A 15,086-nucleotide genomic window follows, 5' to 3' on the forward strand; every position below is an offset into this window, starting at 1 on the left:
TGTGTGAGGTAGATGTTGTGTTGGGATAGATAGAAATGGCGCTTACTGGACCTTCTCTCGAGGGAGAAACACAAGATGATGCTTGCCGGGGTTTTTTATAATCCAATGTAGATCATAACATATTTGCTTGCGAGTTGCGCTTCCAAGTTTCACTATCAATGACTTCTGAAATAGTGTCCTGCTGATCACGCAAGGTCCAAGGATCGGCAAGCATGCTGGTCAGACACGTCGATGCAATAGCTCGCGATCTGGGTTCCGCGTTGCTGATTTTGGGATGCATGGAGAATGTGACACGGGTTCATTCTAACCGTAAAGGGTCATTGGAATGCTTGAAATACGCATGCCCTGTCACCTTGCGAGGACGAGCTAGGCTGTATTCACAAGGGGACGTGCAGCTGTGGACGTGTGACATCGTGAAATGCGGCCAAATGACCTCCTGTGGCTGTTCTTCGTCTTCTCCGCCACCGTCTCGCAGGCCACCGCCGCCGGTCTGCACGATGCGCTCACCGCCGTCAACATCGCCAACCTCCTCTTCACCCTGTGTCAGCTCTTGTGCGGCGTCCTCGTCCAGCCCACCGCCCTCCCCCGCTTCTGCACCTTTTTGTACCGCGTTAGCCCCGTCACCTACTTCATGGGCGCATGGTCGGCGCCGCCCTCGCCGACGCCCCCCTGCGCTGCGCCGCCGTCGACCTCCTCCACATCCCCTGGCCCACCGCCGCACAGAACCACTCCACAGCCTCCTGCGGCACCTACCTGGCCCCGTACATTCAGCGCGCGGGCGGCCGCGTCCTGAGACCCAATACCACGGCAGCGGCCGGCGAGAATTGCATCTTCTGCCCCGTAACGGACATGAACACGATGCTGGCGCAGCTGGGAATTGAGGTCGGCATGCGCTGGCGCGATCTGGGCCCCTTCGCCGTATATCTCATCATGAACATCGCCGGGATCTTCGGGTTGTACTGGCTGACGCGCGGCCGGAGAGCGAGTTGATGCGGTTGAGACTGGGGGGAGAGGGGGATGGGCCGTAGGCTTGTGTTTCTGTTGGGTTCTCACATTTGGACTAGCCGAATGGCTTTATGGTACTGGTTTTCGAACAATGAGGTGAATACCAGAAAGAGGAGAAATGATAGACAACCAGGCCCCCAACGTCCTATTCGACTGTAGTTCCGAACTGATAGTACTAGTCGAGGCATGCATGCAGAGTTTATTTGATCCTGTACATCCAACTCTCGGCAGCCTCGAGGGCCTTTGATCGCCGTAGCCGCGCTGCTCACCTGCGCGCCAACCTGTATGGTGATAGTTCCTCGATTTGATAGCTTTAAACAGCTGGATTCATCATTCATTCACCTTCCCTAGCCTATAGCTCGGAGCGCCCAGCCGCCTCCATCTGAAGCCCTTTTCACACCTCCCTTCGTTCTTGTGGAATACTTGCTCTCCTTCGTCGATCGAGCTTGGTTCCTCGTGATCTCATCGCAACAAGAGTTAGAGTGATGGCACCTGCAAGAGAGGCGGAAGATGTTTGGCGACTGACTACCTTCAGCTATCTATCGTATTTATCAAGACCTAACCAAGGTCCCAAGCGTAGGCGGTTAATTATAGTCTATATAAGGCTGTAGAACTGATGTTACACCCCCCTAACTTCCTGTACGGCTTCAACATAAAGTGAAAGTATATATTAAAGGTTTCCAAAAAAAGGACATAAAGAACTGTAATGGTAAAAAGATAAGTACTATAAGTAGAAATAGTAGAAATCTCACGCTATTTAGAATGAAATGAATAGTTTACTACAGATAAAGCTTAAATAGTAATTCTCTACACTCATTGCTCTTGTTTTTTCTTCTAGCTATATGAGAAAACCTAACAGTATAAATGTTCATTCTAGTGCTAGCCTGGGGCACCTCCCTACCCGTCTATACCTGCTATTCCCGTTCTATATATTGGCTAACTCCGTAGCCTATCTGTTGCTGGGTCCCTATCTGCTGCCAGCCGTAATGGTCCTACAAGTCCAACATTGTTAGGATTAGACCATTTCAAATATAGCTGTAACATTTTTGAACACAACTTGGATATTGTAACCTATAGACGCAATGAAGCTTGTGTATTTATCTTAGTTCTTACCCTGTAGATAGCTACTAGGAACCTTAGCATGGCTGTCAGCGTCGCTAATCCGGCCACGTGATTCCAAAGGCCTTTTCCCACTTGTTTACGTGCGGGAACGTAGCTAGTTCCACCAACCAAGAAAATCAAGAAAACACGTTCCAGTGCCTACCCTGAGACCTCAATATCGCGGATAATGGCGATCTAAATAGTAAGTTAAGCTACAGGTTAAATGAATTGATATACTGGGAAGGAGTCTGGGTTGGACCCGACCTATGAACCCACGGGTTTTGGTGAGGCCTAGTGGTGGGTCACCTGGCTGGGGCCATACCAATTATATAGGTTGTTAGTATCGTCACCTGGATCGGCACGATCCGCTCGGGATTCCTGGAGCTTGTGCGGAAGAGGAGCACCCCACTAGCTTGGTGAAGGAGATTGTGCTTATCAGACTTCTTCTGGCTTTCCTTTTGTACGTCGACTGCAGTCATACTTCTTACTAGTGTACACATACGGACAGTGTATCATGCCGCCGTGCCACCGATGGACTCTCCAAAAGCAGTAGCAGGTGGGATACTCGCCCTTGTAAGGACCTGGAGAATTCACAGGTCCACAATCCCATATGTGAGATGGTACAGCGATATATGTCTTCCCGAGACAAGAAGAATAACATCGATACACAAGTGAGGATTACCGCTACCAAGACACCGAGGCAGCGAACTCCCACGCACACAAGTACAGCATAGTACGCGGATTTCACTATCTGGATTCTGAGCGCTGTGCGGATACGTGCCTCGTACAATACAATGGTACTTTGTTGAAGCTGCAGGAATATAGTAGCTGGGGTCTTCAGTATGCAGTTGATGGTGAAACTCGACACACCACGCGCATTAGGGCTACCGCGGTGGATCTTGTGAGGGACAGCGGTGTCCCGGGTGCCAGTTGCAGCATTGCCCATCGATGTTCGTGCGATGTTTCTGACCTGGGTAGTCAGCTATAGACTAGATAGGATTTGTTGATTTACTCCGATGCTTCACGTTTACATAGATAGTAGAAAATATATGGCGACCATAACACCAGCTTGATAGAAGCCTGTCCCCTCTGATTGGCGGCATTTTAGCAGCATCCTGTGACAATAATCCACGGGAGAAAAACGGCCTGGAAGCATGAATCGCGCTGTGTCTGTCCGTTTTTAATCCAGGTTTACGTCAGCTCTCATTCTCCGTCGGCAGCCAAATGCAGTCCACTGCCTTCTCTGGATCGAGATTACGCAATGCAACACCTGTAATCGAAAGGCGATCGGAGCGCGACCTCGGAGGAGACCGCTGCGGTGGGTCCATACCCTAGTTCAATTTTAGTCCAGAGAGGGGGGCATCGGAAACATCCGCCTCACAGACCGGTTGACCATCTTGCGGCGTGCAGTGATTCGGCCCGGTCAATCGTCAGCAGTTTGGTGTGTAGGAGAATGATAGTCCAGACCCCGGTTTTGGCTGTCTGTGAATGACGTCGCATATAATGTGGTACCCTAATTAAACTAAGGCCCCAGGAAGGGCCAATTATCGAACACAAAAGCGGGACCGTGGCGTTGAACGAATTGGCACGATTAGATAGCATGAAGCAGTCGCTGTTGCGATTAGGGCACCGCCGTTCGGGCGAGGTGATACATTTCATCGACTGTGAGGTACCACCCCGCCGCTCAGTCGATATGATTGAGGAGTAGCACTTTTGCTTTTCAGGAGCATACTACGCTCTGGGATCATCCGACATATTTACTCTTGCGAGTTTAGCTACAAAGAATGCCCGAGCGGGCAGGTCGCCCGGCCAAGGCTGCTTGTCTTGCGTCTGCTGTTTCTGAAAGGTTCCCTGTTGAGTGCTGGAGCCCATCGAATACCTCAGTTAGGAAGGTCGGGTAATACGATCTTCATCCAGGAGGTTTTGTAAGGTATGCCTCGAAACACGCAAGTCAAGGTCGGCATCTTAGTCTCGCGGTGGTGGGCTCCTGGCAGCGCCCACGCACCCGGTAGGAAAGGATACAGTGTACAGGGCGTGCTTCACACCCTTCACACCCTCCTGAGTACGGGGTAGGGTCAAGTTCTCATCTGATCTCGTTATCTAACGGTGGGAGCTGGTGATGGCTTACAATTCAGGGCTAGGTCCCGACTTGGCCCTGCACATGATTAAAGTACCCGATGCTTCTTGGTGGGAAAATTTTACTGGGAGAGCTACCTAGAGAGCCCAACAAGGTGAATAACCTTTGCAATAGCTTGGGCCAGATGTATCCTACCTCCAACTCCAAAGGTCTGCTAACGAAAACGGGTTCTGCGTGTTCTTTGAGATACGGATGCTGAGAGTCCTGAATGGCACCAGTGGCTTATCTCGGCATGAATTGCGCCGTGCAATGCAACCGCAGACGGTCAGCGGAGATCAACTCGAGTCCGAGTCCGGTGGCGCCCACGGAGATACTAACTATCTCGCATCTCTCCTGGTCAGACTGCCAAAGTCCAGGTCTACTCCTGAGACATCCTCAGTGCGGGGAAAGAGTGCGGAATAGCTTTTATCAGCTAAAGAGTCATGCGGGGGTCATGTGCCAAGGCATAGTGCCCCATTGCGACGCTCTGGCTGGCTGTTGAGAGGACAGAGTGAAGGAATCAAGCATGTTTGTTGTCCCCCGCTCGGCACCGACCCTCAACTCCGATCCCACCGGCGCCACCCCAACCCTACCCAACCCAACCTCACGACAAAAGTACGCGGAGTGGAGACAGGCGCCCCGCGGCCACAGAATGCAAAGGGTAGACTAGCTAGGGTCTGAGCCGGGAATGCTGGCTCCATCGATGCATAGCGCGATTTCCGTTTGTCAAGGGTTTCTCTGGGTGGGTGCGTGGTGACTGGTTGGCAGCGCTTGAGTCAACTCTCGACTTCCTGCAGCTCTTGCAATGCCTCCGCTCCTGGCACCTCGTGAATTTGCCACTTCTATTTACAGATCATTTCTTTTTGAACTCTGGAGTGGATCGAACCAGAAAATGAGAGCTCGGTCCCTATGGCTCCGGACGTGCCAAGGGAGGAGTCAAGAAACTTGGTTCTGTGCTTGCACTACAGAGAAACAGCATTCGATGAATTTAGATAGGTGTTCATCGGCCGAAAACGCTCGACGCCACCTAGTAATAACTGAGCTTTTGTCCGCAGGTTTGGGTCTTTTTTTTCAACAGCGCCAGTCTGATCAAGCACCGAAGGGGCATGGCGCTGAGAGACACTGGCATATTTTGTAGACCTGAGGTGATTGCTTTCATATCGCCACACTCGGTTCTTATCTGCCAAATCAATGAGGTTGATACTTCACTTCCAACGCAACAACCCCATACTTTCCGGCCGATCGCACTTGATTCACCAGCACCAGTCTTCCCTCCCCGTCACTGATTCCGTTCAGCAGGTTGATCACTTCGGACAATCCCAACTCACGTTGCCTCGCCAGTTGTAGTAGGGACAGGTCGCGGATTCGCGTCAGCCGTATCCCTTCATCAGAGTCCGACGCCGAGGGGGCAATTACGACCAACGTAGCCGACCGGTTAAGCCGCAACGCAGGTAGATGCGCGCGAAGTTCAGCCGCGAGCTGTGTCGGTACCAAGGCAGATGATGAGCCAGGCACGGGGATGGGACAATTGAGGATGTACAGGGCTGCGTTGAGAATTGGCTGTGGTGATCCTGGTTGTCGATGCGAGATGGTTATCCTGGGATTCGAAGTCCGAACTCGGTCATGTCGAGAGGATTGGAGCTGGACTGTAAAGCGGAGCGATGGATATTGGGTTGCGAGGGTGATAGCCCGTTCTGTGGATCGTGCGCCGACCTTTTCACTCAGACTTAGATCAGCGACATGAAAAAGCGGGTTGCGGAGGATGGGGGAGTCCCTACCTCAACAATAGACTCATTCGTCGTGCGAACTCCCTCTAGACAAGTTAGGACATCAATCGCCATGTCGCACACATGGCCGGTTCCATATCGGAGATAGGCCTGCCACTGCCGCTGGAGGCGGGGCAACTGGGCTTCACTGGCAGTGCCGAAGGCAGACAGACAAGGGATCCCATCCTTTCGCTCATCGGAGTCGGAATCTTGCTTGATACTTGTCGCCTTGGTCAACGCGGCGGGGGCAGCCGTTTCAGCCAAGAACATGGCTGCGTCGAGGTACGAGGGTTTTGTCACAAACGCTGCGGAAATCTCGCTATGGGACACATGGCCGGGCTGTGGTTCCTGGAGAAAGCCCCCGGTTGTAGCCATTTTGATAACCCGACTAAGCTGGCTTTCTGGGACCCCGATAAGATTGGAAACATCCTTGATCAAGGCGGTGCCCTCCAACGGGATACAAGCTGGAACTTGAAGATCACCAAGCCATTGCATACAGGCAAGCAATTGCACCTAGCTTTTGGTTAGTCGGTATCTCACTGAGGGTAAATGGCAACTACCTGGCCTGCCAGATTTTGCAGCAAATCCGTCGGTTCCGCCAGCATGACTTGCAATTTAGTCAGACTTGCCAACGCGGACTCTCTTGCTCGGTGGACATCTGGAGGTGCTCCTGTGGGTAGCAGCTGTGGTGGTCGGACACCGAGACTGTCTATCCCTCCATGCCTGTAATGCGAGGCAAGCTCCTCGACGGCTGCCGACAGATCCCTCGAAACTGCCTCCAATTGAGCTAGGTACGCCATTTCATCGCAGGTTAGACAGGAATGAGCTGATGGCCGTCTGTCGAATCCCAACTCACAGCTTTATGCGTATGGTGGCCACGATGCCCCGCTTTCGGCGAGATGGAAAAGCCTTCGGACTGTGCAAGCTCGTGCAGAATGTATTTGGCCAGATCCTGCGATGGATTTGAGGCAGGGTGACTGTGACCCTCATCACGCCGAAGGCGGGGTTTTTACGGGCTGCAGAGAATATTCACAACTGTGCAGTGACGCCGTGTCCTGCAGGACTGGAGAGTGTTTGCCTTCATTCCTAGGTTCGGGAGTTAGAATCCCCGCATATTGCTTGCGAGTGTCTCGGTCGGACATTCTATCTGCAGCAGCCTGATAAGAAATAGGCAAAGCTGCGATATGCGCTGCAACGCTAGGCGGAACGCGCCGTCAGTCTCGGTTAGCACTGAACAATTGTTCTTTCTTTTCAACTCTTCGGGTTTCTCCGCACAATGCATGAACGAGATATGGTGCGGACCAAGCTTATTTGTGTTGTGACCAGAACGTATGCCAGCAGAAAAGAAAAAAAAAACAAAACAAAGAAAATAGTCCTCATGGAGTGTTTGCTTCTTTCCAGCAAGAAATGATGGCGAAAGGGGACGATTGGACGGGGCGAGGGTCACATCGGAGCTGTGCACGCCATGACAGGGGTGTTCATGAATAGATTACCCCACCGGCGGCTAGATGGTCTAGAGTCATTGCCTGGTATCATGCACATAGAAACACTCGAGGGTGGTGTCGATCCTGCATTTGCGCCTTGGAAATGATTGAGGGTAACCTGGAAGGTGGGAAGAGAATCCTACTGGGGCAAGAAACCACAGCCATCTCCGCTAATCCTTGCTCCCTAAGATTCAGGCTATTCGTGAGTGGCGAAGATCTCACGTCAGCATCAATTCAAATAGAGCTTATCAACAGGTCAAAGCGCGGTAAGCCTTAATATCGGGGACTCCTGCAATAGGAAGCCATCATAAGATCAGGGGACCGATTGATTATCGGCAGCACGTCACTTTCGCCGATCATTGGCTAGAGTTTCGCCATTACTATTGCCTCTGAGAGTACCTAGTGGACTGCCAGGTGGGCCGGAGTGAGTGAGTGGTGGTGCTTGAACTAGGGCTTTTATCGATGACCGGACACCAATCAAGTTGAAGGCTTTCGCAGTGACTCCGGCTGAAGAGGAGCATCATGCCTACTAAGTACCCTTTGTTTGGCGCCTTATAAATCGGGAAACTGGTCTAAGCTGGGATAAACAGGATCGACATAAGCCACAGCTCGTGATTGGGAAGTTTTGTCCACCATAGTTCGCGGTCCGCAAGGGCTGTAGATTGCGCAGCATTAAGAAGATGGGACCACGCCCTCGTCGCATTCTCTACTGCCCGTTCGGCGATTGAATCACCCTGCCTTCCTCCAGGTCTATACTATGGCTTCACCATTGCCGACCGCTTCCTCACGCGCCTCGTCCAAATTGCGCAAATCTTGTGATTTGTGTGCGGCGACCAAAGTCGGGTGCACCAAAGAGAAGCCAAGCTGTGCTCGCTGTGCCAAACGAGATCACCCCTGCGTGTATAGCACTGCAAAGCGTGCGGGTCGTACATCGGGGAAGACTCAACCCAGAGCACGAAGGGACTCGGCTTTGACGATGACAGCGACAATGACCGCCACAGCGTCACCAAGTCCCACATTCACGTCAGCACAGGCCAGCGACACCACCAGTCCGTCCACACCGGGAGGTACTGGGCTCTCCCCGGCGCTCGATCTCCAGAGACAATGCTCGCCATATCCGGATATCTTTGGGGCCTTGAGATCACTCGACGAGAATTGCCTATCATCCCTGCCCGCGAGTTCGTTCCCAGATTTAGACGAGCTCTTCGCATCGGCCGTAGGACTTCCTCTAGAACCGCAAAATGATGCATCCACCTTCTTTGACTTCAGCCTCGACGACACCGGGACGGGTTCATTCCCTGCACCTGAGCTCACCACGCTCCCTACATCTCCCACATCTGCAGTGCGACCTCACATCAATCCAGCACCGTCGATCAGCGGTCCCACCTCGGCCGGCTGCCAATGCTTGGCTCGTGCTCTGGCGCTGCTAGCCGATCTGTCCCCGGGCAATCCGGGGTGCGGCAACGATCCGGGTACCACCACGCCCGCGCTGCCTGATTTCGAACGGGTTCTCGCCCAAAACGAGCAGACCAGTGAGACCGTCCGGACAATTCTGCAATGCAACTGTACCAACGACAGCTACCTGCTCATCACTCTGTCTCTCGTGGTCTTTCGGGTCATTGCATGGTACACCGCGGCCACGGGCGCTGCATCAGGCGAAGACCCACTCGAGCCCGTCCTGCAGGGCCCCCCCTCCACCGACTGCGCGTGCGAAGATGAACAGCGTATTGCCGTGCAGCGCATCCTCTCCAAACTCGCAGGCGTCCAGGCATCCGTCGATCTGCTGTCCCAGCGGCTGCGCCGCATCTCCGAAACGGCCGGGGAGGAGCCGCAGGACAAGGACACCTGTGACCCCTCGCTGCACATGACTAGCCCCCTTGCAGGAGGACTCCATGCGTTTTTGAAGCCATTCTCACCCAGCTTGGTGAACACTCTGGAAACGGATCTGCGGAAGCGTCTTTCTGACCTGTCAAGGGCTATTGTGGACCGCTTGCGGCGGTAATGATCCTGCTGCACCATACACAGGGAGAGGGGGCTACTAGGGCTTGGAGGGGGCCGGAGAGCGAAGGGGTCATATCAGACCCCGGTAATGATTTCTCTTGTGCATGCACAGTGATACATGATGTTTGTAATCCACTTGCAGATGCAGAATAGATGGAGTTGACTTTTACCACGGCGCTCTATCCCCTACCCCCCGAAACCCGAGATCCGACGCTGGTTTCCTACCGGTGCAGGCGAGTCCACAGGGGTTAAATATTCTGGCAGGTACGGTACACCGTGAGCACCACAGCATCTGCCAACGCAGTGCATCCACACACCATGACAACAGCAGCAATCCCATCATCTAACTCGAATGACAAACTCTTTGACAAAGGCCAAGCCTTTTGGAACAATTACCTCAAAGGCCGCCCCTCCGCGCCCGATGTCTTCTTCCAGCGGCTCTTCACCTACCACCAATCGCACGGAGGCAAGTTCGGGACGGTGCACGATGTGGGCGCCGGCAACGGGCCCTACGCACACATCCTGCGCTCCAAGTTCCAGCATGTGATTATCTCCGACATCGCGACGGAGAACGTCGTCCTCGCCGAGGATCGTCTTGGGCACGACGGGTTCAGCTACCGCGCGGCCCGGGTCGAAGAGAGCGACGACATCGCTCCCGGCAGCGTGGATATGGTCTTCGCGACCAACGTCATGCATTTCTGCGACCAGCCGCTTGCCATGAGCGTAATTGCGCGCCAGCTCCGTCCCGGAGGCACATTTGCCTGCGCAGCCTTTGGAGCGGCGCAGTTTGAGGATCCCCGCATCCAGGACGTCTACACTCGCATTAATCACTCCGGAGGTCGCGCCTTACTCGCTAAGGCAGATAACCCGGAGAAGCTGGGAGCCGTCATGGGCCGCACGCAGGGCAAGTACAATGTCGCCCCGCTGGATGGAGGGCTGTGGCTTCCCGGTGCGCAGCGCATTCACCTCAACATGGCGAACGGCGGCATCACGGCTCCCTTGCCGCCTGAGGTGCAGGTCCACGAGCCTGTCTATACTGGGGTTGACGATGTGGAAACCTTTACCCAGGAAGATGGGTGGAGCTTTGTGACGGAGCTTGAGGGTGTCAAGGAGCATGTGCTGTCGTTTCCGTTCGCGAGGGAAGATCCGCATTTCGGGGAGTTGTGGCAGCAGATGGAAGATCTCATCGGCGACGGTGAGGTCAAGGGAACTTGGCCCGCGAAGATTATTTTGGCTACTCGACGATAGTTGGAGACTGAGAATATGATGTTGTGCTGAATGTAAAGCGAAGCTTGAACCATCTAGTTTAACTTCTACACCGACGTAATTTGTTCCCAGACGGACCCTACGGTCCCCATTCTCATCCGGGTTGGAAAGTCGCTGAATGTGCAAATGCAGGATCCCATTCCCGCTTGTCGCTTCGCTTCTTCCTCTGAAACGGTCTTCCTGAAAAGGATCTGTCGGGTAATTGCTCATTGGGTGTTTCCCCGAAGGGGGCCATTCCGACTCCGTGCCCTTTGAGTCGACGTCCGGATTGACTGAATGCCCCGAGTACACTCCTTACCTGATATCACCTTAAGACTTGGTGGTGGAAACTCCCATTGCATGTACTTTCCACCCAGACCTCCGACCGTTTGACCAGCTACAGAACTGCCAGTATGCCCGCCCCCGCCGAGACACAAACCGCCACCTTGAACAGATTCATCGAAGGCTGGAAAGGCTGGACGCCAGATGGCTTCCTGGCCAGCTGGTCAGATGACTGCGCCCAGGTGACTCTGCCCTTCAGCTCCGGGGTTCCGCCTCGCACCCGGGCCATCACCGAGAAGCTCTTCCCGAAGCTCATGTCGATTCTGACCAACTTTCAGGTACAGGATCTCTCAACAATCTTGGTCCAGGTTCCACGGAAGGCTAACATCCCATTCAGCTGACGGTGCACAACGTGATCCACGATCCCGCGGAGAGCAAAGCGGTCATTTATGCCATCACCACGGCCGACTCGCCCTTTGGGCCGTACAAGAACGAACACGCCTGTTTTGTGTGGTTCGATGAGAGTGGCGAGTCCGTGAGTCGGATCGAGGAGATGTTTGACGGGGTGTTTATGAAGAGCTTTCTGCCCAAGTTGGAAGCGTATATTAAGGGGCAGGAGGAGGCTTGAGGACTGGCACATGCATATCTGACGTGAAATCAATGTGATGTTTTCATACATGCTGTCATTTTACCCTCAACTGAACTTATTTTGGTTTTTATGTACATCTGATCGTGGCATCGGTAACTCACATCTTCCGAGGCCAGACCTAAATTCTGCTCCTTCAAGCCTCGCCAAGCAGAATAAATTGGTGTCTGGTGCATGCAGATAATGCCGTATGCTCATCAAATTACCACCGTGATTCACGATGCACGAGTCCACATACTCTGCCCCAGGGAAAGAATATTCTATTACAGCGGAAGGAGCCAAATGTTCGAACCCGAGTCTTACTTCCCCCCAGCAGCAACAGCCACCGGCCCCCCATTCTCCTGTAGGTACTTCCCGAACTTCGGCCCAAAATCTTGCAAGAACGCGGTATCGAGCATCTCCTCGAGTCTCGCAACCTTTCCTCCGTCTTCGGTGAACGTCAGAAAAGCCGCATACTCGAGGTTCCAGTCTCCCCACGGCAGTTTTCCCGTAGACGCAGCGTACACCACCGCCTTGTTGTGTTCCGGATCATGAATGACGTGGTGGATGTGCAGCTATCTGGGTCAACATTCTTCGACGGTTTGCAAAATTGCTAACGTTGCTGAGTCAAATACCTGGTATGACTTCACGCTTGCGACAAGAGCAGGCAGAACGACCTCCACTTCCTTGCGTGAACGAGCGGGGATGTTCAGACTGTGGGGGAGGGTGACTTGTTGAAAATCGTCGGAGAAGGTGGAGATCCATTCCTGGGCGTCCCATTTCTCCCAGGCGGAGATGAAACGCCGCAGAGTTGCTGCTTGAGTGGACGCTGGGGCGGTCATTGGATTTGATTCAATAGTAGTACAGGTGGTAAATGTGGTTATGTAGGGATATTTAGATTGTTTGATTGAGAAGATATGTAATCTCAGGGCTTGGATTTGACAAGGACAACTGATTGTTGTAGTAATAAATATCTGTTAGGCAAATTGAGTCAATGACGGGCGAAGGTTAAGCATGAATGCAACCAGGCGATAACAGACAAAGAATTGACATCCTGTAATCGGAAAATGGGGTCGGGCAATAACTAACGGGGGATTTCACGACCCGACAATTGCACGGACGGCATTCGGGAAAGAAAAATAGCCCTGACTGGGAACAAATAGCTTGATCAACCCGCGCAACTACACTTCTAGTAGGTTATTCCTCGTCGCTTCGTGCTCTTGAGAAGGAGAAGTCCTCGACACTCTGAAGATGGGCTCTATCTCGTACATCCCCTACCGCCTCGATGGCAAAGTCGCTCTCGTGACCGGATCCGGCCGCGGCATCGGGGCCGCGATGGCGGTCGAACTGGGCCGATGCGGCGCCAAGGTCATCGTCAACTACAGCAAATCCGCTGGTCCCGCCAACCAGGTTGTCGACGAGATCAAATCGCTGGGGTCCGAGGCCGTCGCGCTCCAGGCCGACGTCAGCCAGGTGCCCCAGACCGTCAAGCTTTTCGAAGAAGCCGTCAAGGTGTTCGGCGGCATTGACATTGTGTGCTCCAACGCCGGAGTCGTCTCATTTGGCCACCTCAGTGAGGTCACCGAGGAAGAATTCGATCGCGTCTTCAGCGTGAACACCCGCGGGCAGTTCTTCGTCGCCCGCGAAGCCTACAAGCACCTGAACTCGAATGGTCGGATCATTCTGATGAGCTCGAACACCGCCGACTCCTTCACAGTGCCGAAGCATTCGCTCTACTCCGCCTCCAAGGCCGCCATCAACACCTTCGTTCGTTGCCTGGCCAAAGACTGTGGCGACAAGAAGATCACCGTCAATGCAGTGGCGCCCGGCGGCACTGTGACTGACATGTTTCATGAGACGGCCAAGGACTATCTGCCCAACGCGGACAAGCTGTCCAAGGAGCAGATTTTGGATGTGAGTTCCGTTGATCTGCACAATGCTTTTTCAGACGCTAAACACTATAGATTGTGGCTCATGTCTCGCCTTTGACCCGGTGCGGCTACCCCGTCGATATCGCCAAAGTGGTGTGCTTCTTGGCCTCGGACGAGAGCGAATGGGTGAATGGGAAGGTCCTTGGCATTGATGGCGGTGCTGCTTAGACAGTTTGTTTCTAGAACTCTATAGCCAATAAAGCTTCATCTTGCACTGCTGTACAGATTTTATACTTGTCTCTGCCTGGGGATGATTTGTGGCTATCAGGAAGATATAAATACCAGGCCGGGCTTTGAACTGTATCACAATGCGACTGGAACTTTAATAGTTTGATGAAGTTGACGGTACACCGCATGAGCCGACAGGGAGAGAAAATACATTTCTAGTGGATCAAGAAAATTAATGCTGAGTCTGGTGAAATATTGCAGCAGTCAAAGAGCAAACCAGGTCTTGACCCCCTTCCTCACCCGAAATGCGACTTTGCCATCCTCAGCCAACTTCCTCAAAACCTCCTCCATGAACGGCTCTAATGCCATCTTGCGGACTTCCTCGTTCACCCGAGTGCCATGGACTACATCGATAAGCTCGCTCACAGTAACACTAGCCAACTGGCCCGTGGACCTCTCCTTCCGGATCCGACCCAGCGCCGCAAGACACTGCTTCTCCCGACGTGTTTTCTGTGCCAGTTCGGTGGCAATCTTGAGATTTAGGTCGGGAATGACGGCACCGTGGGCGGGATAGCCTGTCTTGCACCCTTGTGACTGCAGCTTCCGGAGCGTTTCCATGTAGATGCCCAGCTGCTCGACGGCGCTCGTGCCGTGGCCCAGGACATTGTCGCCCGTGAACATGGCGTTTTCCTCCTCAAGAACAAAGCACATGTGGTCGTGCGAATGGCCTGGGCCGTGCACTGCGCGGATGGTCGCTCCTTCGACTTGGAAGATTTGACCGTCCTCGATGGGGTGTTGGCTCTGCTCGGGCGAGTTCTTGTAGATGCCATTGACCAGGTGGGGATACATCCTGATAAGATCAGGAACGCCGCCGGTATGGTCGCCGTGCCAATGGGTTAAGAATACATGGGACAACGAGATGGATCGGTTCGATAGTGTGTCGTCGATCAGATCAGCCCATTCACGGTAACCTTGTGCGGTGTCTATGATAAGGCGGTGCTGCCCTGTGCCCACGATATAGGTATTGGTTCCTTGCAACGTGAACTGAACGGACCATCAGGTTCGAACATCTCGCCCGACCGGTGAGGGGCATACCTTTCCTGCATTCTGACCAAGGACTCGAAGCACCCGCGGGCTGAGCTGTTCGACATCCAGCAGTTTGGGTAGTGTTGACTGCTGCGTGACGAGATAGTTATCAAACGCGCAGACATTGAGAGTCTTGTTGATCTGGCGGTAGCCTCCTTCACCCATTCTTGACCTTGGGATGTAACGATCAGGTTTGAAAACAATACTGAGAATTCAGACCGGAAAATCGCAAGATTCATTTGTATAGCCCGTCGGGGGTGCTGCGTCTGCTTAGCC

At 53.4% G+C, this 15,086-nt stretch overlaps 8 protein-coding genes across 8 annotated transcripts; 5 read left to right on the forward strand and 3 right to left on the reverse strand.

Moving 5' to 3' along the window:
• Positions 1-418: 418 nt before the first annotated feature.
• On the forward strand, positions 419-990 carry BO86DRAFT_399560 (uncharacterized protein; the record flags this gene model as incomplete). The annotated part of the gene is made up of 2 exons (XM_025673639.1): positions 419-559; positions 616-990. The coding sequence occupies 2 exons, from the start codon at positions 419-421 to the stop codon at positions 988-990; spliced, it is 516 nt and encodes a 171-aa protein (XP_025527619.1).
• A 4,187-nt stretch (positions 991-5,177) lies between these two features.
• On the reverse strand, positions 5,178-7,251 carry tpcD (trypacidin cluster transcriptional coactivator tpcD). The gene is made up of 3 exons (XM_025672085.1): positions 6,549-7,251; positions 6,001-6,501; positions 5,178-5,935 (listed from the first exon to the last, which is right to left on the reverse strand). The coding sequence occupies exons 1-3, from the start codon at positions 6,786-6,788 to the stop codon at positions 5,411-5,413; spliced, it is 1,266 nt and encodes a 421-aa protein (XP_025527620.1). The 5' UTR covers positions 6,789-7,251; the 3' UTR covers positions 5,178-5,410.
• Positions 7,252-7,793: 542 nt separating this feature from the next.
• On the forward strand, positions 7,794-9,474 carry tpcE (Zn(II)2Cys6 domain-containing transcription factor tpcE; the record flags this gene model as incomplete). The annotated part of the gene is made up of 2 exons (XM_025676630.1): positions 7,794-8,761; positions 8,816-9,474. The coding sequence occupies exons 1-2, from the start codon at positions 8,230-8,232 to the stop codon at positions 9,472-9,474; spliced, it is 1,191 nt and encodes a 396-aa protein (XP_025527621.1). The 5' UTR covers positions 7,794-8,229.
• Positions 9,475-9,791: 317 nt separating this feature from the next.
• On the forward strand, positions 9,792-10,721 carry tpcM (methyltransferase tpcM; the record flags this gene model as incomplete). The annotated part of the gene is made up of 1 exon (XM_025669907.1): positions 9,792-10,721. The coding sequence occupies one exon, from the start codon at positions 9,792-9,794 to the stop codon at positions 10,719-10,721; it is 930 nt and encodes a 309-aa protein (XP_025527622.1).
• Positions 10,722-11,131: 410 nt separating this feature from the next.
• Positions 11,132-11,628, forward strand: BO86DRAFT_430146 (uncharacterized protein; the record flags this gene model as incomplete). The annotated part of the gene is made up of 2 exons (XM_025675679.1): positions 11,132-11,338; positions 11,398-11,628. 2 exons carry the CDS (start codon positions 11,132-11,134, stop codon positions 11,626-11,628), a joined length of 438 nt encoding a protein of 145 aa, XP_025527623.1.
• A 295-nt stretch (positions 11,629-11,923) lies between these two features.
• BO86DRAFT_430147 (nuclear transport factor 2 family protein) lies at positions 11,924-12,467 on the reverse strand (the record flags this gene model as incomplete). The annotated part of the gene is made up of 2 exons (XM_025675680.1): positions 11,924-12,200; positions 12,261-12,467. The coding sequence occupies 2 exons, from the start codon at positions 12,465-12,467 to the stop codon at positions 11,946-11,948; spliced, it is 462 nt and encodes a 153-aa protein (XP_025527624.1). The 3' UTR covers positions 11,924-11,945.
• Positions 12,468-12,876: 409 nt separating this feature from the next.
• On the forward strand, positions 12,877-13,724 carry BO86DRAFT_430149 (SDR family oxidoreductase; the record flags this gene model as incomplete). The annotated part of the gene is made up of 2 exons (XM_025675681.1): positions 12,877-13,539; positions 13,590-13,724. 2 exons carry the CDS (start codon positions 12,877-12,879, stop codon positions 13,722-13,724), a joined length of 798 nt encoding a protein of 265 aa, XP_025527625.1.
• Positions 13,725-13,931: 207 nt separating this feature from the next.
• tpcB (metallo-beta-lactamase type thioesterase tpcB) lies at positions 13,932-14,975 on the reverse strand (the record flags this gene model as incomplete). Its single annotated transcript, XM_025669908.1, has 2 exons — positions 13,932-14,768; positions 14,820-14,975. 2 exons carry the CDS (start codon positions 14,973-14,975, stop codon positions 13,989-13,991), a joined length of 936 nt encoding a protein of 311 aa, XP_025527626.1. The 3' UTR covers positions 13,932-13,988.
• Between the last annotated feature and the right edge of the window lie 111 nt (positions 14,976-15,086).

This window comes from Aspergillus japonicus (genome assembly GCF_003184785.1).
Source record: "Aspergillus japonicus CBS 114.51 unplaced genomic scaffold BO86scaffold_24, whole genome shotgun sequence".
NCBI classification, from domain to species: Eukaryota; Fungi; Ascomycota; class Eurotiomycetes; order Eurotiales; family Aspergillaceae; genus Aspergillus; species Aspergillus japonicus.